At 42.4% G+C, this 27,603-nt stretch overlaps 1 protein-coding gene across 1 annotated transcript in view; it reads right to left on the reverse strand.

Moving 5' to 3' along the window:
• LOC135547087 (tomoregulin-2-like) overlaps positions 1-27,603 on the reverse strand; it is a 147,107-nt gene that overhangs the window by 89,963 nt on the left and 29,541 nt on the right. Inside the window, exon 3 of the mRNA XM_064975739.1 lies at positions 903-1,032. Coding sequence (XP_064831811.1) covers positions 903-1,032 — 130 coding nt within the window. The remainder of the gene's footprint in view (positions 1-902; positions 1,033-27,603) is intronic.

The raw sequence follows: 27,603 nt of genomic DNA on the forward strand, positions 1-27,603 counted from the left end.
AAGTTTATCGATAACATAGCATTATGTATACTAAGCATTAAGTAGCTAGGTAAAGAAAATCAGAAAAGCAATCAAAAAAATTGTTTACCTTTGATCTCGCTCACAAGACTCCCAGTTACACAACAAATGTTCCTTTTGTTCCATAAAGATGATTTTTATACCCAAAATATTGTCGCGCTACGTTCAGAAATCCACAGGAAAGAGCGGTCACGACAACGCAGACGTATATTCCAAATAATATCCATAATGTCCACAGAAACATGTCAAATGTTTTTTATAATCATTCCTCAAGTTGTTTTTAAAATATATATTCGATAGCCTAGTGGTTAGAGCGTTGGACTAGTAACCGGAAGGTTGCAAGTGCAAACCCCCGAGCTGACAAGCTACAAATCTGTCGTTCTGCCCCTGAACAGGCAATTAACCAACTGTTCCTAGGCCGTCATTGAAAATAAGAATTTGTTCTTAACTGACTTGCCTGGTTAAATAAAGGTAAAATAAAAAAAAATATCAGTTCTGTTATACTCACAGACAATGTTTTTACAGTTTTGGAAACTTTAGTGTTTTATATCCTAATCTGACAATTATATGCATATTCTAGTTTGTGGGGCTGAGAAATAGGCAGTGTCAAATGGGTACGTTTTTTAGCCAAAAATTAAAATACTGCCCCCTACACACAAAAGGTTAACAAAGCCCTTATAAGTAATAGGCATGTGTGACAATGCTTTAGGAAAGTCCCTTTTGCTGAACTCTATTGTGCCTTGAAAAGTGGCTCAGTGGCAATAATTCTCCCTAGCTTTGTGTGTGTGTGTGTGTGTGTGTGTGTGTGTGTGTGTGTGTGTGTGTGTGTGTATGCATGCAAATGAACATGTGCAGTATAAATCCATCCTTGAGATGCTACATACCGACAGGACAAGAGCCCTCTGACACCACCAGCACTTCAGACTGCTGCTTGCAGGCGTCCCTGCGTAGATAACACTCATTCTGGTAGTTCTCATTGTTGGAGCCACACACTGGGACGTAGTCATTGTTACACTGCAGAGAGAGCAAAGGTTAAGGTTATGGTCAGATTATTAAATGAATCATCCATCTAGACTCTCCACGTAATACATTATGATTTCCTATATACAAGCTTATGCATCCATAACGTATTTCTTTGTGTGTCTTTATGTATTTCTTATTAGTGCAGCGTTTATACATAGGAGAGGTAGCTCTTGTACAATGCACAGAACTATACCACCATCTCTAGGCCTACGGCACTATGGGACATGTAAACTTAGGCTACTGTATATACAAAACAGTATCTCTATTGTCATGTTGATTCAACTACAAATACTGTATAGGCTTGTAGCTCAGGAACACAGACTGGAAATGCAAACCACAAAACAATATGTCATCACCATGTGTGACATCACAAGGATACCTGGAGCCCACATTTTGTGTCCCACTGGACAGGAGCTAGACTGTCTCTTACAGGCCTCTGGTGGCCCCTAATATATGAACAATGTGCAGGTCTACACAACGGCATAACGCACAGTAGGCTGTCATTTCATCTGTTCACATTCTGGCAGAACACTGCACACACACACACACACACACACACACACACACACACACACACACACACAGTCAGTTGACTGCCAGGAGCAGCACAAAAATAACCATGCTATCGATTCAAGAGCCTGGAAGCGGTGCAGGGCTACAGAGCGGCGATCATTTTTAACTGGCTGAGAGAGTAAGGGAGGGTGCCATAATGCAGGAGGGGGGGAACAGAGGGTTGGCTCCTGATCAAAGAGAGAGAAAGAAAGGGAAGGAGAATGAGAGAGTGAGGGGGAGTCGAGGAAAGAAGAGAGTTAGAGATAGAAAGCAACAGAGAGGGAAAAATGGAAGAGGGAGGGAGGGTGAGTAGTGAGGAGGAGGGGTAGAGAAAATAAGCGACTCGGAGATAGAAAGTAAGGGATGGGGGAATAAGGAAGAGGGAGGAGGGTGAGGACAAGTGAAGGGGAGAGGAGTGGAAAAAACAGGATTGGAAAAAAAGAAGGACAACGGGAAGAAATTAGAGACAGAAAAAAGAAAGGAAGGGGTAAATAAGTAACAGAGATGTTTGAAAAAGAGCGGGGATCACAGTAAAATATAAATAATTTGAGAGCTCTACGATGGAGGGAAGAACTCTCCCCTTCTCACTCCCTCCCCCTTTTCAAGAGAAAGAAAGTATGGCCAATTCTACAGATACGGCCTAGGTGGCTTATACTGTACGTTTTCATCCTCCTCTCCATCTGGCTCACCGTTTTTTAACACCAGGGGCGTCTTTTGCCAGTCATGATGCAACTGAGGGAAAGATAACCGGCAAGAACCTGCGGGTGTCTTGGAGAGTGCCTGTTTTTTTTGTAAAGCCTCCCCTAGTCTGATCATCTCCCTGTCTCTCTCTCTCCCCTAAGGGGAGGGAGGGGGGTTTAAATATCCCTCTCTTAGGGAGGCAGGCATAGGAGGAGGAGGAACCATGTGAATTCGCCCCCCGTCTCGGAGCACAGCTATGCAGGCACAAAGATGCTGCTGAGCCTCAATGTCTCACAGTTCTCAGTTGCCCAATATGGCTTTCATCCTTTTCGATAAGGATGGATGGTAGAGAGGAGGAGTGGAGAGAAAGAAAGAAAGCATGCAGGGAGATAAACAGGCAATGGCTGTGAGAGGAATCAGAGAGACAGACAGAAAACTGAAGGATGAGAGAAATGCATGAGGGATGAAGTTAGAGGGATATGAGGAAGTGGGGATCGAAGGAGAGGGGTGAATGAGAAGTGATGGAGAGAGGAACAGACAGAAGGTGAGAGAATTTGATCCCCCACTATTCTCTGCAGTGAGCAAAAGCGATGGGCTAAGGCCATATGGCATGGCCTTCTGCGCCCGCACTGGGCCTTACAAAACGGACCATACCTCTGAACAGAACTTCAGCCCTCCACTGTGACAAAACCTGGAGCACATGGTAGCATTTCAACTACTTACATGGTAGTCCACACAAGAATAGTAAACTAACAAAAATTTGACCAACTGGGGACATTTTGTAAGTCCCTACAAGGTCAAATGCTATTTCTAGGGTGTTTAAGGTTAGAATTAGGTTTAGGAGCTAGGGTTAGGGTTAAGGTTAGGTTTTTGGGTTAGTGTGTGTGCGTGTGTGTCTATGGGTTTATGTGTCTTTGCCCATCTACATTCATCATCGACAACCCAACCCATTGTATCTACTCCAGGCTGCTGGCTGAGCTGTTGTTCCCAAATACACCGGCAGGGGCTGCTGTGGTTCTGCGTTGTGAGCAACTTCCCCTGTCGCCCCAACCTCCCCTCACTTCCTTTATATTACGGCAGAGAAATAAGGCACAGACATGTAGACCTGTTGTCTACCAGCCTGTGAAACTGTCCTGGCACACAATCATTCAGGGCCAGGGCACTTTGTACACTATGTAGAAAAGGCCTCCTTGACATTGCAGGTGACATCACACAAAGTGTTCGCAAATATTGCAAACATTGTCACTCAACACAGACTCCCATGCTGCACACCGAATAACATTGGACATAGCAGTTGTTTGACAAGGTTGAACATAAAAAGGAGAGCGCAAGAGAGACATGGAGACAGGAAGTAAGGGATGAGGAAGATAAGTGAAAAGGAGGAGAGAGAAAGAATAGTGAAAAGATAGAGATAAGAATAGGTGAAAAGGAGAGAGAGAGAGTGAGAGTAGGAGCATCACTATCTGCATACGTATAAGAAAGGGACCAAGCACAATTTAGTGTGTGTAAATCAGAGAGGTAGAGGAATCTGAAACCCATACAAACCAAACATGACAACCCATCAGCATCAATAAACAAAAGAATAAATTAATCCGCTACCCATCTATGTATCCAACCATCCATTGAAATTGGTATCCATCATTCTACACCCATCTAGACATGAATAAAAGCAGAGGGCTAGCCATTCACAGAAGGCTTTGCAGGGCCAGACAATTCAATTCAGCCAGTGGAGACAGATATAAACATGGTGATTAGTAAATGGAACCGAGGCTCTGTAAAACTGGTTGGCGTCGACCCAAATGGCACCCAATTCCCTTCATAGTGCACTACTTTTGAACAGGGCTCATACTGTAGGGCTTTGGTTAAAAGTTGTGCACAGTGTAGGGAAATGAGTGCCCTTGATGCTGATGGGTTGTCATGTTTGGTTTGTACGGGTTTTGGTTTCCTCTACTTCTTGGATTCACACACATTAAAATGTGCTTGGTCACATTATTATACTTATATAAACAGTTAATCAAAAAAATGACCATAATGTCATGAAAGCATAACAATTGCCTCTAAAGTGTGTATTTCGATCTTAAAAGGTAAACCAGATAACAACAAACTAGTTTAGAGGAGTTCCCTTAAGAGTCTCATTAGGTCTTAACCTAACGTTTCAATAGGAATGACCCAGTGACGTGCAAGGACTGTTTCCAAGAGACCATTCCTTTAATGTCAAACATAACTAACATTTTCTCAGAATATTAAATATTAATGTTCTAGACACGTATCATTAGAACATAGCAAGCACATTCATGTGTCCAGTTTTCTGTGGGTTAAGCAAATATTTCATCAACGTCCCACCAAACTTACACAGAAGATGGTTGGCATGTTCTCAGAATATAAGATAATGTTCTAGACACATTTTGGCGAACATGCAATCACTGTTGAACAAACTAGATGAGCTTTATTTAAGAATATCATATTAAAGGGACATGAAAAAATCATTCTATGTTTCTCAGTGTAGTGTCAGAACGAGGACATGTATGATATCCATGGTTTTTCTATTTATTGTCAAGACCGGACGGCAGACTCGGATAAGAAGGGAGGAGTGTGTCTCTTTGTTAACAACAGCTGGTGTACAATGTTCTGGTGCACAATCTGCAGTCCATGCTATTTACCAAGAAAGTTTTCATCTATATTTTCTGTAGCTGTCTATTTACCACCACAAACGGATGCTAGCACCAAGATCACAATCAACGGGTTGTATGGAGCCATCAGCAAACAACAAAATACACAACCAGAGGTTACATTTCTTGTGGCCAGTGATTTTAATGCAAGGAAACTGAAATTCGTTCTACCTCATTTCTACCAGCATGTCACCTATAAATGAGGCGACACTACTTTTATTCCACACACAGAAACACATACAAGGCCCTCTCTCATCCTGCATTTGGCAAATCAGACCATAACTATATTATTCTCCTTCCTACTTACAAGCAAAAACTCAAACAGGAAATACCAGTAACACACTCAATACGGAAGTGGTCCGATAAAGTGGATGCTAAGATACTGGACTGTTTCGCTAGCACAGACTGGAATATGTCCCGGGATTAATCCGATAACATTGAGGAGTTTATCACATCAGTCACCGGCTTCATCAAAAAGTGCATCGACGACATCGTCCCCACAGGAGCGGGACACTAATCCAGAAACATTTAAGAAAAACCACCAAGACCTCCGATTAGCCATCAAACAGGCTAAGCGTCAATACAGGACTAAGATTGAATCCTACTACGAAAGCTCTGATATTCGACAGATGTGGCAGGACTTGCAAACTAACACAGATTACAAAAGGAAACCCAGCCGTAAGCTGCGAGTCTACCTGACGAGCTAAATGCCTTCTATGCTCGCTTCGAGGCAAGCAAAACTGAACCACACATGAGAACACCAGCTGTTCCGGACGAATGTGTGATCTTGCTCTCCATAGCTGATGTGAGTTGTTATTATCATCGGAACAACCTTTAAACAGCTTCACATTCACAATGCTGTGAGGCCAGACGGGATACCATACACAGAATGCATACTCAGAACATGCACTGACGAGGTGACTAGTGTCTTCACTGACATTTTCAACCTATTCATGGCCCGATCTGTAATAGCAACTAGTTTCAAGCAGACCGTAATAGTCCCCATGCCCGAGAATACAAAGGTAACCTGCATAAAAGACTACCGCCCAATAGCACTCACATCTATAGCTATGAAATGCTTTGAAAGGCTGGTCATAGCTCACATCAATGCTATCATCCCAGACACCCTGGACCCACTGTAACGGCGTTCTTCGTTTGTCGCAAGAGAGTTGGACCGAAATGCAGCGTGTTGGTTACTCATGTTTTTTAATGAAACAAATAACGATACAAGAAAATACTGAGACAAATACAAAACAACAAAACGGAACGTGAAACCTATTACAGCCTATCTGGTGAACACTACACAGAGACAGGAACAATCACCCACGAAATACAAAGTGAAACCCAGGCTACCTAAATACGGTTCCCAATCAGAGACAACGAGAATCACCTGACTCTGATTGAGAACCGCCTCAGGCAGCCAAACCTATGCAACACCCCTACTCAGCCGCGAACCCGAATAACAAAAAAAAAAACACTACGAAATACAACAACATAAACCCATGTCACACCCTGGCCTGACCAACTAATTAACGAAAACACAAAATACTAAGACCAAGGCGTGACACCCACTCCAATTCACATACTGCCACAAAAGATCCACAGATGACGCAATCTCTATAGCACTCCTCACTGCACTCAGCCAATTGGACAAAAGGAATACCTAAAATGGGGAGAACAAGTATTTGATACACTGCAGATTTTGCAGGCTTTTCCTACTTACAAAGCATGTAGAGGTCTGTAATTTCGATCATAGGTACACTTCAACTGTGAGAGACGGAATCTCAAACAAAAATCCAGAAAATCACATTGTATGATTTTTAAGTAATTAATTAGCATTTTATTGCATGACATAAGTATTTGATACATCAGAAAACCATAACTTAATATTTGGTACAGAAACCTTTGTTTGCAATTACAGAGATCATACGTTTCCTGTAGTTCTTGACCAGGTTTGCACACACTGCAGCAGGGATTTTGGCCCACTCCTCCATACAAACCTTCTCCAGATACTTCAGGTTTTGGGGCTGTTGCTGGGCAATAGGGACTTTCAGCTCCCTCCAAAGATTTTCTATTGGGTTCAGGTCTGGAGACTGGCTAGGCCACTCCTCGACCTTGAGATGCTTCTTACGGAATCACTCCTTAGTAGCCCTGGCTGTGTGTTCGGTTCATTGTCATGCTGGAAGACCCAGCCACGACCCATCTTCAATGCTCTTACGTAGGGAAGGGGGTAGTTTGCCAAGATCTCGCGATACGCAGCCCCATCCACCTCCCCTCAATACGGTGCAGTCGTCCTGTCCACTTTGCAGAAAAGCATCCCCAAAGAATGATGTTTCCACCTCCATGCTTCACGGTTGGGATGGTGCTCTTGGGGTTGTACTCATCCTTCTTCTTCCTCCAAACACGGCGAGTGTAGTTTAGACCAAAAAGCTCTATTTCTGTCCCATCAGACAACATGACCTTCTCCGATTCTTCCTCTGGATCATCCAGATGGTCATTAGCAAACTTCAGACGGGCCTGGACATGCGCTGGCTTGAGCAGAGCGACCTTGCGTGCGCTGCAGGATTTTAATCCATAACGGCGTAGTGTGTTACTAATGGTTCTCTTTGAGACTGTGGTCCCAGCTCTCTTCAGGTCATTGACCAGGTCCTGCCGTGTAGTTCTGGGCTGATCCCTCACCTTCCTCATGATCATTGATGGTCCACGAGGTGAGATCTTGCATGGAGCCCCAGACCGAGGGTGATTGACCGTCATCTTGAACTTCTTCCATTTTCTAATAATTGCACCAACAGTTGTTGCCTTCTCACCAAGCTGCTTGCCTATTGTCCTGTAGCCCATCCCAGCGTTGTGCAGGTCTACAATCGTGAGAGCTGGAATTCTTACTGGTTGGTAGGTGATCAAATACTTATGTCATGCAATAAAATGCAAATGAATGACTTAAAAATCATACAATGTGATTTTCGTTTTAGATTCCACTCACAGTTGAAGTGTACCTATGATAAAAATTACAGACCTCTACATGCTTTGTAAGTAGGAAAACCTGCAAAATCAGCAGTGTATCAAATACTTGTTCTCCCCACTGTAAGTAAGAATTCTGTTCATTGACTACAGCTCAGCATTCAACACCATAGTCCTCTCCAAGCTCATCACGAAGCTCAAGATCTTGGGACACCTCCCTCTGCAACTGGATCCTGAACTTCCTGATGGGCCGACTTCAGGTGGTGAGGGTAGATAACAACGCATCCTCCATGCTGACCATCAACACTGGGGCAGTGTGTGCTTAGGCCCCACCTGCCGTCCCTATTCACCCACGACTGCTTGCATGACTACAACACCATCATCAAGATCGCTGATGTCATGACAGTGGTAGGCCTGATCACCAACGACGAGGCAGCCTATAGAGGTCAGAGACCTGGTAGTTTGTTGTCAGTTCAACAACTTCTCCCTCAACATCATCCTCTCAACCTCTGTCAGAGTGTGCAAAGCTGTCATCAAGGCAAAGGGTGGCTACTTTGAAGAATCTCAAATATAAAATATATTTTGATTTGTTTAACAATTATTTGGTTACAACATTATTGTACAATGTTGAAAACAGTAAAAATAAAGAAAAACCCTGGAATGAGTAGGTGTGTATTACTGGTACTGTAAGCATCTCATTGTTAGTCTACATCTGTTGTTTACGAAGCATTTGAGAAAAAACATTTGATTTGCAAGAATATTCCTGTGTAAGAGTGTTCAGAAGCTCACCTGATGGGCCCAAAGAAACTTTCTAAAAAAACAAACACATTTGTTGCATTATTACACATCACCCCTTGTTACTGTATAACTGTCTAATGTTGATGAGGCATATAACCAACCCTATTTTAATGTTACTACTGCATCACTGAGATCAATAAAAATCATTTTTCTTGAGTGTACTTAACAGAGCTGAGATTAACAGTGCATTCAGGAAGTATTCAGACCACTTTACCTTTTCCACATTTTGTTACATTACAGCCTTACTCTACAATTGAAAGAAAAATATATTTCCTCAATCTACACACAATAACCCATAATGACAAAGCAAAAACAGGTTGGTAGAAATGTTTGCACAGCTCTTTGGTCTTTGCCATAGTGGAGTTTGGAGTGTGACTGTTGAAGGTTGTGGACAGGTGTCTTTTATACTGATAAACAATTTCCAACAGTGGAGTGGAGGCTGAGGAGCCTCTTAAAGAAGTTACAGGTCTGTGAGAGCCAGAAATCTTGCTTGTTTGTAGGTGACCAAATACTTATTTTCCATCATAATTTGCAAATAAATTAATAAAAAATCCTACAATGTGATTTTCTGGATTTTTTTTTCTCATTTTGTCTGTCATAGTTGAAGTGTACCTATGATGAAAATCACAGGCATCTCTCATCTTTTTAAATGGGAGAACTTGCACAATTTGTGGCTGACAAAATACTTTTTTGCCCCACTGCAAAAAAAATATATTTTTTTTCCACTTTGTCATTACGGTGTATTGTGTGTAGATTTAGGGAAAAGATATTTAATCAATTTTAGAATAACGCTGTAACGTAACACAATATAGAAAAAGTCAAAGGGGTCTGAATATTTTCCCGAATGTACTGTACTTCAAAGTTCATTCACCGAATCGATTACACCTATCCAGTTGTTTCAAAACTACAAAAGTGCAGAGGGAGAAGGGGTTAGTGTTTGCTTCTGTACGGGGCATAACTATACTGGCCCAATAAGCACATGCCTGAGGGATATCGCTTACTGTGACAGTGGTTAGGGCATTTGTCATTGGTGCTGGTGGCCTAGGTTCAAGACCTGATAGGGACCTGCACTACTCTCACATTCTTAGCAATATATACAGTACTGAACAAAAAAGTGTAATGTGTTGGTTTCATGAGCTGAAATAAAAGATCCCAGAAAATTTCCATATGTACAAAATGCTTATATATTTTACAATTTGAGCACAACTTTGTTTACTTCCTTGTTGGTGTGAATTTCTCCTTTGTGAAAAATAATCCATCCAGCTGACAGGTGTGGTATATCAAGAAGCTGATAATTGAACAGCATGATCATTACACAACAAAAGGCCACTCTAAAATGTGCAGTTTTGTCACACAACACAATGCCACAGATGTCTCAAGTTGAGGGAGCATGCAATTGGCATGCTGACTGCAGGAATGTCTACCATAGCTGTTGCCAGATAATTGAATGTTCATTTCTCTACCATAAGCCGCCTCCAACGTTGTTTTAGAAAATTTGCCATTTATTTAAATTGACTGATTTCCTTATGAACTGTAACTAAAAGTAAAATGCTGGTTCAGTGTATGTTAATGTAATTATTTGGCAACATTTACAACACCCCTAACAGATGTAATTAAAATCAGTTTCTCATTGAAAGATGGGAATCTGTAGGTTTACCCCTTGAGCACAAACTATGACCACATTACCACTACCTCTCATGAATTATCAGTATTTATTAATTTCATATAGTTGAGCATCTCTCCATCATTTTCTTGAAATACACTTTCAAGTAAATCTCAGCTATGTTTGAACTACACCGAAGAAAAACGATTTTATTGATCTTAGTGATTCAGGAGTAACATTAAAACAGGGTAAAATGCTCCATCAACATTAGACCACTTTCCAGGAAGATATAAAATGTCAATGATGATAGAGTAGTCAGATTAACTGATAACTGACCAGTGGTGGGCCGTCAGGGCCAGCAAGGCCTTCTCTGCTGGCCTAAACATCATCAGAATATAATTTTAAAAAATATATATTTTCCCACAAATATGTATTAAATTATTCCCCAGAGTAAGAGTTACACTTCATTTCATAGCGTTCCTCTTGGTTGCACTGCTTCCAGCCCCAGGTTGAGATTTGGAGGGCTGGTCTTTATGTTAGATATTTTATCCAATCATATTCAGCCATCATGTGTTGCCATGGGTCTAAAATCTGCCCTCAGGCCTTCAGAATCAACAGTGCGGGCGCTTGTAGCTTAAAGTGAATGGAAATTAAAATTGTGTCAACCAATCAGCATTAGAGTTGGCTATTGTACGCCTGCTGGCTGGCTCCAGTGTTACACAGGAGCCAGCTAGCAGGCGTAGTGCCCGCACGTCTTTTGATTGGATTACCAACTAGGAAACTGAAATTGATCAACGATTGATCAACAAATTAATTTGCGTACTACTAAACTGTTTTTTTCAACCCACAATGGCGGAAGGAGAAGATATCGATTTGGTCAAGGATATAACTATAACGCCATTCTCAAGACAAACTTTTGAGTTGAGTTTATTTTTATTTTTACAGGGACAGTGCACATTAATCAACGTTTCAGTAAAAGTGCCAGTTTTAGCCAGACGGCTAATTTTCAACCGCAGTCCCTGGGCAGGTTATTAAAAACAATTACAATATAGACAATAGCAACATAGAACAAGCAAGACATAGCAACATAGGACAAGCAAGACGTAGCATACAGACAGAGCAACAGAGCAAAAAGCAGCAAGACAAAATTCATAAAAGCAACAAACTTTTCAAGAAAAGTTAGACATTGTCAGGAGAGGTAGACGCCGACGCTACAAAGCCGACGCTACAAAGACAGGCTCCGAGAAGCACTGCAAACTGTACTGCTGGGAATGCCTATTATTTACAAGTGATCGATTTGGTGTTTGGAGCCACACTGGCTTTGCAAACCTGAGTTGTCTAACCAAGGCAGCAACGAGACACCAAAGTACGGCTGGGCACTTACAAACAATGGTGCTTTTGAAAACTTTTGGGGACACCCGAGTGGATCTACAGCACAACGAACAAGCACGCAGGGCAACGAAGCTGCACAATGAAAAGGTATTGTACTCTTCCCCTGCAATTCTCTGAATAAAAATGTCAATTTCAAGGTGACGCAACGCCTGGTTATACTGTGTTTCTGTCTAAATGTGTAGTTTCTAGAGCCTTGGCATCATAATGATGGTAATAAGAGGTGGATTAATTCGGGTGGGACTGTGTAGGACTTCACTGAAGGCCCATGCCCCAGAACCACGGCACGCTACTGTAACTGACAAGAACATGGTTGCATAGTAGAAAGATCAGAATGCCGTGAAGTAGAGGTCGACCGATTAATCGGAATGGACGAATAATAAGGGCCGATTTCAAGTTTTCATAACAATTGGCACTCCACGAGGAGACTAAGTGGCAGGCTGACTACCTGTTACGTAAGTGCAGCAAGGAGCCAAGGTAAGTTTCTAGCTAGCATTAAACTTATCTTATTATTAACAATCAATCTTAACATAATCACTAGTTAACCACACATAGTTGATGATATTACTAGTTTATCTAGCTTGTCCTGCGTTGCATATAATCGATGCGGTGCCTGTTCATTTATCATTGAATCACAGCCTACTTCGCCAAACGGGTGACGATTTAACAAGCACATTCGCGAAAAAAAGCACTCGTTGCACCAATGTGTACCTAACCATAAACATCAATGCCTTTCTTAAACTCAATACACAAGTACATATTTTTAAACCTGCATATTTAGTTAATATTGCCTGCTAACATACATTTCTTTTAACTAGGGAAATTGTGTCACTTCTCTTGCGTTCTGTGCAAGCCGAGTCAGGGCAGTTTGGGCCGCCTGGCTCCTTGCGAACTGTGTGAAGACCATTTCTTCCTAACAAAGAACGTAATTAATTTGCCAGAATTGTACATAATTATGACATAACATTGAAGGTTGTGCAATGTAACAGCAATATTTAGACTTAGGGATTCCACCTGTTAGATAAAATACGGAACGGTTCCGTATTTCACTGAAAGAATAAACGTTTTGTTTTTGAAATGATAGTTTCCGGATTTGACCATATTAATGACATAAGGCTGTATTTCTGTGTGTTATTATATTATAATTAAGTCTATGATTTGATATTTGACATTGCAGTCTGACTGTACGGTGGTAGGCAGCAGCAGGCTCGTAAGCATTCATTCAAACAGCACTTTCCTGCATTTGCCAGCAGCTCTTTGCTGTGCTTCAAGAATTGCACTATTTATGACTTCAAGCCTATCAACTCCCGAGATTAGGCTGGCAATACTATAGTGCCTATAAGAACATCCAATGGTATAGAGAGAAATAGTCCTATAATAACTACAACCTAAAACTTCTTAGCTGGGACTATTGAAGACTCATGGTGAAAGGAACCACCAGCTTTCATATGTTCTCATGTTCTGAGCAAGGAACTTAAACGTTAGGTTTTTTACATGGCACATATTGCACTTTTACTTTCTTCTCCAACCCTTTGTTTTTGCATTATTTAAACCAAATTGAACATGTTTCATTATTTATTTGAGACTAAATTAATGTTATTGATGTATTATATTAAGTTAAAATAAAAGTGTTCATTCAGTATTGTTGTAATTGTCATTATTACAAATGAATATATACAAATCGGTATACAGATTGTTTTGGTCCTCCAATAATCGTTATCGGTATTGGCGTTGAAAATTCATAAAATCGGTCTACCGTCAACCAAGAGTTTGTGAGTTCAAATCTCAGGTGTGTACATGCTGAATAATAATTACTGCATAAATTAACAGGCACAATGTAATAATGTATGTCAAAGTGTGTAAAATATTTCAATTGAAAACACTATTTAAAAATCACTGTGCATACAGTATGTGTGTCCAACCTTGCCAACAGATAAAGAGCTGTGAATTAAATAAGTGGCCTTGATGGGCTTGGCAACAATAACAAGGCGTGACATGCAATGAAACCATTTTTGGAGAGGATAACGTTTCTTTAAATCCAAAAAGTGATGTCCTGACAACCAATCGTCCTCTTTGAGACTGAGCGAAAAGCATTCTACAGATTTTTTGTTCATTAGTGTATTCAGTATAGTTATAGCAAAAGCATAGTATCCACTAGATTCAAGATTATAATTGCAGTTAGTAGTAGTAGCTAGCAGTGTTAGCCATGAGCATGCCTTTGGTTCGAAAATGCATGCTAGGATACATAGCTATCCATGGTTTGCATGCCCTGCCGAAGGACCCTAATGTTACCATATGGAATAGGTGGTTGCAGTTCCCACAATCTTCCTAGATAGCATCCAACGCTACCACTTTTGCTGTCCGTCAATGTCTGTCTGCTGTCATACCCACGACCAGTGGTGATGAGTAAAGCTAGACGCTGCTGGTTATGTATATTTTGATAGCTAATCATTATCACTATAATGCTAGCGAGGCAGGCTTGCTGACGTTAGTTGGCTACCTCAATACAACTCAGATTTGGCTTGGAAACGCGGTAACATTTCAAAAGGAGGCAAATAATCAGTAGGAAAACCTTTTGTCATGATTGTGATGTCACCAGATTGACTTCAGATGCAGTTTAACTTTAGTCAGCTAGCTAACTAAGATGGAAGGAACACCACCGTATTTCAGCTAGCTAGCTAAAATTAGTATTGCAAGCAATTTTTTGATAAACTTTGCTAGCAAATTTGTCAACATCATAATGATGGTAAAGTTGTTTCCTAAATATTATTTGCCTACTTTAACAATGGCATCGTATTAGGCTCCATTCAGAGTGATGGACCAGTAGCTATGGTGTACTAACAGTGTACTCATTTGCAGCAACAAACCCAAACCAACCCATGTCACAGTTGGTTGCATAGTGTAACGTCTGCATAGTGTAGACAGGAGCATCTGTCAAGCATATAATTAGCTTCCAAATGAGGTTAAGTATTTTGAGTTATGTTTATAATTGTTGTTTATAATTTATACCCTGTTTTTGTGTTTGACAAAGTGCACAGTTGGATGCCAGACTAATCTCCTGGTCATGAACGGATGCCAGGACCAACCAGAAGGAGTCAGGGTGGGTATCATAACATGTCCAACAATGCGATTGCAATGGTTTAGCCACCTCCAAAAATAATTAATTTCACTGTTGTCAGGCAAGACCTTCGAATAAAAGTGTGTCATGCAACACAAGTACCCTTGTGCCATTGACACCTCCTACGTTGTTGCCAGAGTCTCCCCCTGACTACTATGAAAAGGACAAGTCATCATGAGGCCTCTGATAGTGACCCGAGTTACTGCCCTGATGGCACAGACAGCTTCATCAACAACGACATGTAATGTGTGGTATGTGAAAAGTTATATAAAAACATACCCGCCTAGATAAACTAAAAGGCTAATTACCCAGCCAAGCAGACACAAGTAGTAGAGTGGTTTTGGTTGTAAAGTGCTTTACCAAAAACCTTAATTATTTCTTTAGAACTAAATGCAATGTCGACAACCAAATGTATCACTTGGTTGTCTCATATCACCCTGTCAAGACGGAGCTATTTGTCTTGGGGGTGATACGAGGGCTGACACTCTAGTGCACTGTTTAAAATGTGGAAGTTACACTACAATGGATGTGTAGGCCAACAAAGTGTTGGACATTCAATTTGATAAGGTAGATTTCACATCAATTACAACAAATCCTTACTTGACAAAGTGATGTCAATATAAGATCTGTAAGACTTTAGTTTCCAAGCACAAAGCAACGAGGTGCCAGCGCATGGAGAAGAAGGGGCTGGTGTGGAGCCTCTCGGCCTTGGAGGCGGCAGGGGTCAAGATTCACAGCATAGTCACAGATCGACACCCTTCCATCCAAAAGTTCCTGAGGGAAGAGAAGCCTGATATTCAACATTTCTATGATACATGGCACATTGCGAAAGGTGTGTAGTTTGTTGGTAATGTTGTTTTCACATTCATGTAATTGTTTAGATATTCTCCAGTGTTATGTGCATTACATATTTTGTAAACATTCTCAATGTAATTTAATATTATTAGGGCTTGGAAAGGAAATAAATGCCCTGGCTAAATCAAAGACCTCTGAGCAAGTTGGACCCTGGAGGAGTAATGTGAACCACTTCTACTGCGCAACCTCAATCTCAACCTCCGGAGAGGAGAAACACCATACACCGAGCGACCTGGTGCACTGCGCTCAGCCTGCCACAGGAGTCGCTAGTGCGCGATGAGACAAGGATATCCCTACCGGCCAAACCATCCCTAAGCCAGATGACGCTAGGCCAATTGTGCGTCGCCCCATGGCCAATTGTGCGTCGCCCCTCCTTCGAGCCTGGGCTCGAACCCAGGGTCTCTGGTGGTACAGAAACCGCTTTAGCGGTTTCTGAGCAGTGGCTTCTTCCTTGCTGAGCGGCCTTTCAGGTTATGTCCATATAGGACTCGTTTTACTGCGGATGTAGATACTTTTGTACCTGTTTCTCTTGCATCTTCCCAAGGTCCTTGGCTGTTTTTCTGTGATTGATTTGCACTTTCGCACCAAAGTACATTCATCTCTAGGAGACAGAATACGTCCCCTTCCTGAGCGGTATGACGGCTGCGTGGTCCCATGGTGTTTTTACTTGCGTTCTATTGTTTGTACAAATGAACGTGATCCCTTCAGGCATTTGGAAATTCCTCCCAAGGATGAACCAGACCTGTGGATGTCTACAATTTTTTTCTGAGGTCTTGGCTGATTTCTTTTGATTTTCCCATGATGTCAAGCAAAGAGGCACTGCGATTGAAGGTAGGCCTTGAAATACATCCACAGGTACACCTCCAATTGACTCAAATTATGTCAATTAGCCTATCAGAAGCTTCTAAAGCCATGACATTTTCTGGAATTTTCCAAGCTGTTTAAAGGCAACTTCTGACCCACTGGAATTGTGATCTAGTGAATTATAAGTGAAATAATCTGTCTGTAAACAATTGTTGGGAAAATTACTTGTGTCATGCACAAAGTAGATGTCCTAACCGACTTGTCAAAACTATAATTTCTTAACAAGACATTTGTGGAGTGATTGAAAAACAAGTTTTAATGACTCTGACCTAAGTGTATGTAAACTTCTGACTTCAACTGTACATTACATAGAGACTGACTTGGCTTAGCTGAGTATGTCTTTCTCTGACACTGGAGATAATAGGGAGACGGATAATGGAAACTTATGTGCACAAACATGTGTAGCATAGGAATGAGACAAATGCAGAATGCAATATATTAGATGAGGTTGTGATTGCTAGGGGTTGTCTACTTAAAGATCTCCACAGTTTGACCCCATAGAGCAGCATGTCAACCAGCACAAGCTACACCATTGGCGATTAACATTGATATTCTAATCAGCTGCTGCCGAACCCATTATAGCTACATCAATGGCCAATTACTCAGCACTGGCTGACCCGGACAGTCACGCAAACTCTTTGAAGTCTGGGCCTGGGTTGCCAAGCAGCAAACGGTTGCCCTGTAAAGAATTCATCCACCCCCTCTCAATGTTTGTTTCGTGTTGTAATGAATACTTTTTTTCATGGCACCGTAGTCTCTGTTTACTGTGAGGGAAGTTAAAGGTTTAGTTTCCTGCTGTGTGACAACACAAGATCACAAACGTGTACACAGACACACACACACAAACACACAGAAAAACACACACACCTCCTAGCCTCATGCATTTCCTGTATCCAGTAAAGCCAGCTCTCGATTATGCAATGCATCCCAAGGCTATAATCCACCCCTATCAATAATAAACATCTCTACAAATCTGGGGCTCACCTCAGATGATGGCAACTATACTGCACGGCATGTTCCGATTCTCATGGAATCAGTTCACCATTTAACCTATATAATATGCCGTATTCACAGTTTCCACTCATAAGACACTGAGGCATAGTCTTTACTTACGTCTGCTCATACTAATCAAAGCTAAGTCTCTGTAAGCCTCTGACTGAGATGACTCACTGATTCCAGCAGTAGGGACACCAGTGGTTCATGATAAAAGACAGATGTTTTTGTCCGAAATCGCGTCTCAGTCTCTGATGCAGTCTTCTCTGTCAGTCGACCTTGGAGCATGATGAATGTCTGGTACAGAGTTTCTGACATGGCACAGAGCTCAGGGGGCGGAGAGCGGAAAATCGGAGGCTTTTGTCAAATCATGAGCTCCACACCGGGGGTAAGCTCTGACCTTCCACCAGGGAAAATAAAACAACTGAGGAAGGCTTTCGTGAAGACAAGCCGCGAAACGAGAGGAGGCATTGGGGAGCTCGATCATGAAGGTCTCTGTCAGAGTTGGGGTCCATTTCCTTTCAGTTCCAATTTAATTAGAATTTGTTTCCTGATCTGACTAGACTTGTCAAGTCTCCATTGACTTCAAATAATGTACTTTCTTTTTCTTATGCTCTCTTTCAAGGGCTACTTATTTAAGTCCAGCCTTCAATCCAAAAGTGGGTGTTAAAGTTCTGTGTTGGCAAAGTTGGCGCCAAATCAGATAGAGTTCCAATACAGTGTAAACCAGTGCCAGAAGCACAGACATCAACTCCCAGTTTCTGTTGGTTTGTTTAGGCTCTGACTTCACGTCAACAAAACTCCAGATTTACATGGACGATATCTTGGAGATAATATACAACAATTAATTACTTGAAACAATTGAACATTATGAAACATCAAAGATAGCAGGTCTGGTCTTCATATCATATTTTGAAAAAGTGTTTGATAAAGTACGACAAAAATGTATATACACTACCGGTCAAAAGTTTTAGAACACCTACTCATTCTAGGGTTTTTCTGACATGTTTTACAATTTTCTACAGTGTAGAATAACAATGAAGACATCAAAACTATGAAATAACACATATGGAATCATGTTGTAACCAAAAAAAGTGTTAACCTTTTGTGACTAGGGGGCAGTATTTTCATTTTTGGAAAGAAAACGTTCTCGTAGTAAACGGGATATTTTGTCAGGACAAGATGCTAGAATATGCATATAATTGACAGTTTAGGATAGAAAACACTCTAAAGTAAAAAAAAAAAAACTGTACAAAATATTGTCTGTGAGTATAACAGAACTGGTGTTGCAGGCGAAAGCCTGAGAAAAATCCAATCCGGAAGTGCCTCATGTTTTGAAAGCTCTGCGTTCCAATGTGTCCCTACTGAGCAGTGAATGGGCTATCAACCAGATTACTCTTTCTCCATATTCCCGAAGGTGTCTACAGCATTGTGACGTAGTTTAACGCATTTATGTTGAAGAATACCCGTAGGTGGCTACATTGCGCAAGTGGTCACCTGACGCTCCCAGAGAGATTCTCGCGTAAAATAGAGGAGGTAGCCATTACTCCAATCGGTCCTACTGAAAAATGAATTGTCCCGATGGATATATTATCAAATAGATATTTGATAAACACCTTGAGGATGATTATAAACAACGTTTCCCATGTTTCTGTCAATATTATGGAGCTAATTTGGAATATTTTTTGCTGTTTTCATGACTGCAATTTCTGGGTGATTTCTCAGCTAAACGTGAAGAACCAACGGAGCTATTTCGCCTACAAAAATAATATTTTTGGAAAAAAGGAACATTTGCTATCTAACTGGGAGTCTCGTGAGTGAAAACATCCGAAGCCCATCAAAGGTAAACAATTTAATTTGATTGCTTTTCTGATTTCTGTGACCAAGTTACCTGCTGCTAGCTGGACAAAATGCTATGCATCGATAAACTTACACAAATGCTTGTCTAGCTTTGGCTGTAAAGCATATTTTGAAAATCTGAGATGACAGGGTGATTAACAAAAGGCCTGTGTCTCAATATATTTAACTTGTGATTTTCATGAATAGGAATATTTTCTAGTAATATTTATGTCCGTTGCGTTATGCTAATTAGTGTCAGATGATGACAACGGTCCCGTTCACGGGATGGGGTGTCGCTAGAGGTTAAACAAATCAAAATATATTTTATATTTGAGATTCTTCAAATAGACAACCCTTTCCTTGATGACAGCTTTGAACACTCTTGGCATTCTCTCAACCAACTTCATGAGGTAGTCACCTGGAATGCATTTCCATTAACAAGTGTGCCTTCTTAAAGGTTAATTTGTGTAATTTATTTCCTTCTTAATGTATTTGAGCCAATCAGTTGTGTTGTGACAAGGTAGGGTGGTATACAGAAGATAGCACTATTTGGTAAAAGAACAAGTCCTTATTATGGCAAGAACAGCTCAAAAAAGCAAAAATAATGACAGTCCATCAGAACTTTAAGACATGAAGGTAAGTCAATATGGAAAATTTAAAGAACTTGGAAAGTTTCTTCAAGTGCAGTTACAAAAACCATCAAGCGAAACTGGCCCTCATGAGGACTGCCACAGGATTGGAAGACCCAGAGTTACCTCTGCTGCAGAGGATAAGTTCATTAGAGTTACCAACCTCAGAAATGGCAGCCCAAATAAATGCTTCACAGAGTTCAAATAACAGACAGATCTCAACATCAACTGTTCAGAGGAGACTGTGTGAATCAGGCCTTCATGGTTTAATTGCTGCTAAGAAACCACTACTAAAGGACACCAATAAGAAGAAGAGACGTGCTTGGGCCAATAAACATGAGCAATGGACATTAGACTGGTGGAAATTTATCCTTTTGTCTGGAGACCAAATTGTAGATTTTTGGTTCCAACCGCTGTGTCTTTGTGAGACGCGGTGTGGGTGAATGGATGATCTCCGCATGTGTATTTCCCACCGTAAAGCATGGAGGAGGAGGTGTTATGGTGTGGTGCGTTGCTGTGCGTTGCGGGAGACACTAACGGTGATCTATTTAGAATTCAAGGAATACTTAACCAGCATGGCTAACACAGCATTCTGCAGCGATACGCCATCCCATCTGGGTTGGGATTAGTGGGACTATCATTTGTTTTTCACCAGGACAATGACCCAACACACCTCCAGGCTGTGTAAGGGCTATTTTACCAATAAGGAGATGGAGTGCTGCATGAGATCACCTGGCCTCCACATTCCCCCGAACTCAACCAAATTGAGATGGTTTGGTATGAGTCGGACCGCCGAGTGAAGGAAAAGCACCCAACAAGTCTTCAGAATATGCGGGAACTCCTTCAAGACTGTTGGAAAAGTATTCCATGTGAAGCTGGTTGAAAGAATGCCAAGAGTGTGCAAAGGTTGTCATCAAGGCAAAGGGTGGCTATCTCAAATATAAAATACATTTTGATTTGTTTAACACTTTTTTGGTTACTACATGATTCCATGTGTTATTTCATAGTTTTGATGTCTTCACTATTATTCTACAATGTAGAAAATAGTAAAAATAAAGAAAATCCTTTGGATGAGTAGGTGCTGTAAAACATTTGACAAGTAGTGTATAAATGCCTGCATTACTTTAAATGTTGGTGAATCCCTTATTCAACGAGTTAAAGTTATGTACAGCAACCCCAGCAGTAACTTAGTAAATAATGGTTACTTCTCAGAAAGTATTGAGCTTCTAAGAGGAGTGAAACAAGGCTGTCCTTTGTCTCCATATCTATTTATTATGGCTATTGAAATGCTAGCTATTAAAAGTAGATCCAACAAGTAAATCAAGGGGTTAGAAATCCAGAGGATAAAAACGCAAGTGGCAATGTATGCCAATGACTGAAGACTCAAGTCCACATTCTGGATTCCTGCAAAGTCTAATTGAAGATCTTGATAGTGTTTCTAGACTCTCTGGACTAAAATCTAATTATGACAAGTGTAACATATTGGATCGTTTAATAGACAGTGTTTACACTACCTTGCAGTTTTCCAAAACCAAGTAGATATTCACATCTCAAAAAATATAAATGGACTTAATACATTCAATTTCAACAGAACGTTTGCAAAAGTAGATAAGATTCTGCAAACATTGAGAGGTAAAAAGTTCTCTATTCATGGTAAAGTCACATTGATTAACTCTTTGGTCCTATCACACTTACTTACCAATGGCGCTCCCTACTCCAGACAACTAATTTTTAAATAATTTGAACAAATGGAATGCTAAACCAGACAAAATTAAACATGCCTATTTATATAATGAATATGAGTTTGGGGGGCTAAAATGATTAAATATTAAAATCTTTAAACCTCTCACTAAAAGCTTCACTCATACATAAGTTATACTTAAATCCAAAATGGTTCTCCAGTAGATTATTAAGAAAGGCTCATCCTTTGTTTAAAATAGCCTTTTTGCCTTCATACAGATTACAACTTCTCATATTGCCCTTTCTTAAACAAGCCATACAAAGCTGATTACAATCTCAATTTTATCCTCCAGAAAATATAGAACTAATGTTATGGTTAAACTCAAAAATACTGATTTAAAAAAAAATATCTTTATGGATTTAAAAAAAAAGTATTATATTTATTAAAGATTTTAGGAATATAAACGGTGGAGTTATGGCACATATGCTACTGTCGAAAATATGTGGGAATGTTTGCTTGTCCAAACTTAGTGTCACGACTTCCGCCGAAGTCGGCTCCTCTCCTTGTTCGGGCGGCGTTCGGCGGTCGACGTCACCGGATTTCTAGCCATCGCCGCTCCATTTTTCATGTATCCATTTGTTTTGTCTTGTGCCCTGCACACCTGGTTTTCGTTCGCCAATAAATCTAGATGTATCTATTCCTCTGTTCCCCATCCCCATCATGTCTTTGTGTGAGATTGTTTGTGTTATGTATGTATTGTTGACACGCCAGACTGGCTTGTTTTTCTGTGTTAATTTTCACAAAGATGTTAATTGTTAAACATAATTCTGGTGACTGTTTTGCGCGTTTTGCACTTTTGCCTAAATAAAATGTGCGCCTGTTCACAAATCTCTGCTCTCCTGCACCTGACTTCGCTACCTGTACGCACATATCTGATATAATCCTAAACCTACCATGGAGTCAGCAGGAGCAGGTACCAAGGTCAGAGCAGCAGAGGAGCACGTCCAGGAACACACGGCAATGCTACATCATCTCGGTGCCATGATGGATCGCGTTGTCCAGACCATGGACCGCTGGGAGAGACAGGAAGTCTCGTCTCATACCTCTTGGGGAGAGCTCAGGAGTGGGGAAATGCAGTCTGGAGAGAGGAAGACCACTTCGAGGAGTTCATCCACCGCTTCCGGGCCGTCCTTGACCATCCATTGGTCCCTCTGGGAGTCGAGGCAGCAGGCAGGGCACTCTGGCGTCACCCCAGGTGAGTCTGTACCACTCTCTTCCAGTGTCCTCTGTTGTCCACCTGTTTGTACCTGTTTGTTTCCCTAAGTTCTCCCCGCATTCCCAGCATAAGGTGCTTTTAGATTCAGGCGCAGCTGGGAATTTTATCGACAGAGCGTTAGCTCTTAGTTTAGGGATCCCCATTATTCCTGTGGATAGACCTTTCCCGGTTCATGCTCTGGATAGTTGACCCTTAGGGTCCGGGCTAATCAGGGAAGCCACCATCTCCCTGGCCATGGAGACGCAGGGCGGGGGGTCACGTGGAGAGAATCAATCTCTTTCTCATTGACTCTCCTGCGTTTCCCGTGGTACTAGGCCTTCCCTGGTTGGCTCGTCATAACCCCACCATTTCCTGGCAATAGAAGGTTCTCGCGGGATGGTTGCGAGATTGCCTGGGGAGGTGTGTAGGGGATTCCGTTGGTGCTAACACGGTGAAAAGTCCAGACCAGGTCTCCACCGTGCGCATTCCCCCAGAATATGCCGATTTTGCTGTCGCCTTCTGTAAAAGAAGGACACTCAATTACCACCCCATCGACGGGGGGATTGTGCGATAAATCTCCGGGTACATGCTGCACTTCCCAGGAGTCACGTGTATCAAATCAAAGTTTATTTGTCACGTGCGCCGAATACAACAGGTGTAGACCTTACGGTGAAATGCCTACTTACAGACTCTAAACAATAGTGCGGAGAAAAATAAGTGTGTGTGTGTGTGTGTGCAGGTAAGTAAATAAATAAAACAACAGTAAAAAGACATTTGAAAATAAGAGTAGCAAGGCTATATACAGACACCGGTTGGTCGGGCCAATTGAGGTAGGATGTACATGAATGTATAGTTAAAGTGACAATGCATATAAGATAAACAGAGAGTAGCAGTAGCGTAAGAGAGGGGTTGGGAGGGGGTACACAATGCAAATATGGCTTGGGGGCAAAAACTGTTGAGAAGCCTTTTTGTCCTAGACTTGGCACTCCGGTACCACTTGCCATGTGGTAGCAGAGAGAACAGTCTATGACTGGGGTGGCTGGGGTCTTTGACAATTTTCAAAGCCATCCTCTGACACCGCCTGGTGCAGAGGTCCTGGATGGCAGGCAACGTTGCCCCAGTGATGTACTGGGCCATACGCATTACCCTCTTTAGTGCCTTGCGGTCGGAGGCCAAGCAATTGCCGTGCCGATGCAACTGGTTAGGATGCTCTCGATGTTGCAGCTGTTGAACCTTTTGAGGATCTCAGGACCCATGCCAAATCTTTTTAGTTTCCTGAGGGGGAATAGGATTTGTCATGCCCTCTTCACGACTGTCTTGGTGTGTTTGGACCATTCTAGTTTGTTGTTGATATGGACACCAAGGAATTTGAAGCTCTTAACACTTCCACTACACCCCCTTCAATGAGAATGGGGATGCGCTCGGTGCTCCTTTTCCTTTAGTCCACAACCATTTCCTTAGAGATTGCAAAATCTATGGATCTGTTTGGGCGGTATGCAAATTGGAGTGGGTCTAGGGTTTCTGGGATAATGGTGTTGATGTGAGCCATTACCAGCCTTTCAAACACTTCATGGCTACCGACGTGAGTGCCACGGGTCTGTAGTCATTTAGGCAGGTTGTCTTTGTGTTATTGAGCACAGGGACTATGGTGGTCTGCTTGAAGTATGTTGGTATTACAGACTCAGACAGGGAGAGGTTGAAAATGTCAGTGAAGACACCTGCCAGTTGGTCAGCACATGCCCGGAGCACACGTCCTGGTAATCCATCTGACCCCGCAGCCTTGTGAATGTTGACCTGTTTAAAGGTCTTACTCACTTCGGCTATGGAGAGCGTGATCACACAGTCGTCCGGAACAGCTGATGCTCTCATTTGCATGCCTCGGTGTTGCTTGCATCGAAGCAAGCATAGAAGTGATTTAGCTCGTCTGGTAGGCTCGTGTCACTGGGCTGCTTGCGGCTGTGCGTCCCTTTGTTGTCTGTAATAGTTTGCAATCCCTGCCACATCCGATGAGCGTCGGAGCTGGTGTAGTATGATTCAATCTTAGCCCTGTATTGAGGCTTTACCTGTTTGATGGTTTGTCGCAGAGCATAGCGGGATTTCTTATAAGCTTCTGGGTTAGAGTCCCGCACCTTGAAAGCGGCAGCTCTACCCTTTAGCTCAGTGAGAATGTTGCCCGTAATCCTTGGCTTCTGGTTGGGGTATGTACGTACAGTCACTGTGGGGATGACGTCCTCAATGCACTTATTGATAAAGCCAGTGACTGATGTGGTGTATTCCTCAATGTCATCGGAAGAATCCCGGAACATGATCCAATCTTTGATAGCAAAAAGAGTCCTGTAGTTTTGCATCTGCTTCATCTGACCTTTTTTTTATAGACACTGGTGGTTCCTGCTTTAATTTTTGCTTGTAAGTAGGAATCAGGAGGATAGAGTTGTGGTCGGATTTACCAAATGGAGGCGAGGGAGAGCTCTGTACGTGTCTGTGTGTGTGGAGTACAGGTCGATAATTGTTTTCCCTCTGGTTGCACATTTAACATGTTGATATAGATTTGGTAGAACTGATTTAAGTTTCCCTGTATTAAAGTCTCCGGCTACTAGGAGTGCCGCCTCTGGGTGAGTGGTTTCCTGTTTGCTTATTTCCTGGATGACTGAAGTCTTAATGCCGGCATCTGTCTGTGGTGGTAAATAAACAGCTAGGAGAAGTACAGCTGAGAACTCTCTTGGCAAGTAGTGTGGCCTGCAATTTATCATTATATATTCTACTTCAGGCGAGCAAATCTAGAGACTTCCTTAGATTTCGTGCATCAGCTGTTGTTTACAAATATGCACAGACCCCCCCTCCCCCCTGGTCTTACCGGAGTGTGCTGTTCTATCCTGCCGGTGCAGCGTGTATCCCGCTAGCTGAATATCCATGTCGTCATTCAACCACGATTCCGTGGAACATAGGATATTACAGTTTTTGATGTCCCGTTGGTTGGATATTTGTGATCGTATCTTGTCTAGTTGTCCAGTGATTGCACGTTGGCGAGTAATGTTGACGGTAACGGAAGCTTTCCTAGTTGCCTTCTGCGGGTTCGGCAAGGCATCCGGCTCTTCTTCCTCTGCGTCACTTACTTTTGCGAATAATTGGGATGTCTGCATTGTGGGGTGTTTGGAGAATATCTTGCGAGTCCTACTTGCTGCTGTTGTTGTTGAAAAAAAAATTGGTGTCTAATCCGAGGTGAGTGATCGCTGTCCTGATATCTAGAAGCTCTTTTCTGCCGTAAGATACTGTTGCAGAAACATTAACACAATAATTTCCACAATTGGCTGAGAAACCATAAAACGGCGGCCATCTCCTCCGGCGCCATTGATGAAGTGTATACCCTGTCGAAAGTGGAGATGGTGGCTATGGAAACACATGTCTCCAAATCCCTGTGTCAGGGGTACTTTTGGTACCCCTCCACTTCACCCGCTTCCTCCAGTTTCTTTTTTGTGAAGAAGAAGGATGGAAGTCTGCGTCCGTGCATTGACTACAGAGGTCTAAATCAAATCATGGTGAGGTACAGTTACCCGCTACCTCTTATCGCCACGGCGATTGAGTCAATGCACAGAGCGCGCATCTTCACTAAACTGGATCTAAGGAGTGCGTACAATCTGGTGCGTATCCGGGAGGGAGACGAGTGGAAGACGGCATTTAGTACCACCTCAGGGCATTATGAGTACCTCGTTTTGCAGAACGGGTTGATGAATACTCCATCAGTCTTCCAATCCTTTGTAGACGAGATTTTCAGGGACCTGCACGGGCAGGGTATAGTGGTGTATATCGATGGCATTCTGATATACTCAGCTACACGCGCCGAGCATGTGTCCTTGGTGCGCAAGGTACTTGGATGACTGTTGGAGCATCACCTGTACGTCAAGGCTGTAAATGCCTGTTCTTTCAGCAGGCTGTCTCCTTCCAAGGGTATCGCATTTCCACATCAGGGGTGGAGATGGAGAGTGACCGCATTGCAGCCGTGCGTAATTGGCCGACGCCAACCACGGTGAAGGAAGTGCAGCGATTTTTAGGGTTTGACAATTACTACCGGAGATTTTTCTGGGGTTTTGGCCAGGTCCCTGCTCCCATTACTTCACTGCAGAAAGGGGGTCCTGTACATCTGCAGTGGTCGTTTGAGGCGGACAGGGCTTTTGGGCACCTAAGAGCTCTGTTTACCTCGGCTCCCGCATTGGCCAATCCGGATCCCTCTTTGGCATTCATAGTGGAGCTGGACACTTCCGATGTTGGGATCGGAGCCGTGCCTTCTCAGCGCTCAGGCACGCCACCGAAGCTCCGCCCCTGTGCTTTCTTCTCGAAACAGCTGAGCAGAACTATAATGTGAGGGACCGGGAGCTGTTGGCTGTGGTTAAGGCTTTGAAGGAGTGGAGACATTGGCTTGAGGGGGCTAAACCTCCTTTCCTCATCTGGACTGACCATCGCAACCTGGAGTACATCCGGGCAGCTAGGAGACTGAATCCTCGTCAGGCAAGGTGGATCATGTTCTTTAACCGTTTTGTGTTTACCCTGTCCTACAGACCAGGTTCCCAGAATGTGAAGGCAGACGCACTGTCCCAGCTGTATGACATAGAGGAGCGGACCATGGATCAGACTTCCATTCTCCCGGCCTCCTGTCTGGTAGCGCCGGTCGTGTGGGAGCTGG

The sequence above is a fragment of the Oncorhynchus masou genome, chromosome 10, assembly GCF_036934945.1.
Source record: "Oncorhynchus masou masou isolate Uvic2021 chromosome 10, UVic_Omas_1.1, whole genome shotgun sequence".
In the NCBI taxonomy this organism is placed as follows: Eukaryota; Metazoa; Chordata; class Actinopteri; order Salmoniformes; family Salmonidae; genus Oncorhynchus; species Oncorhynchus masou.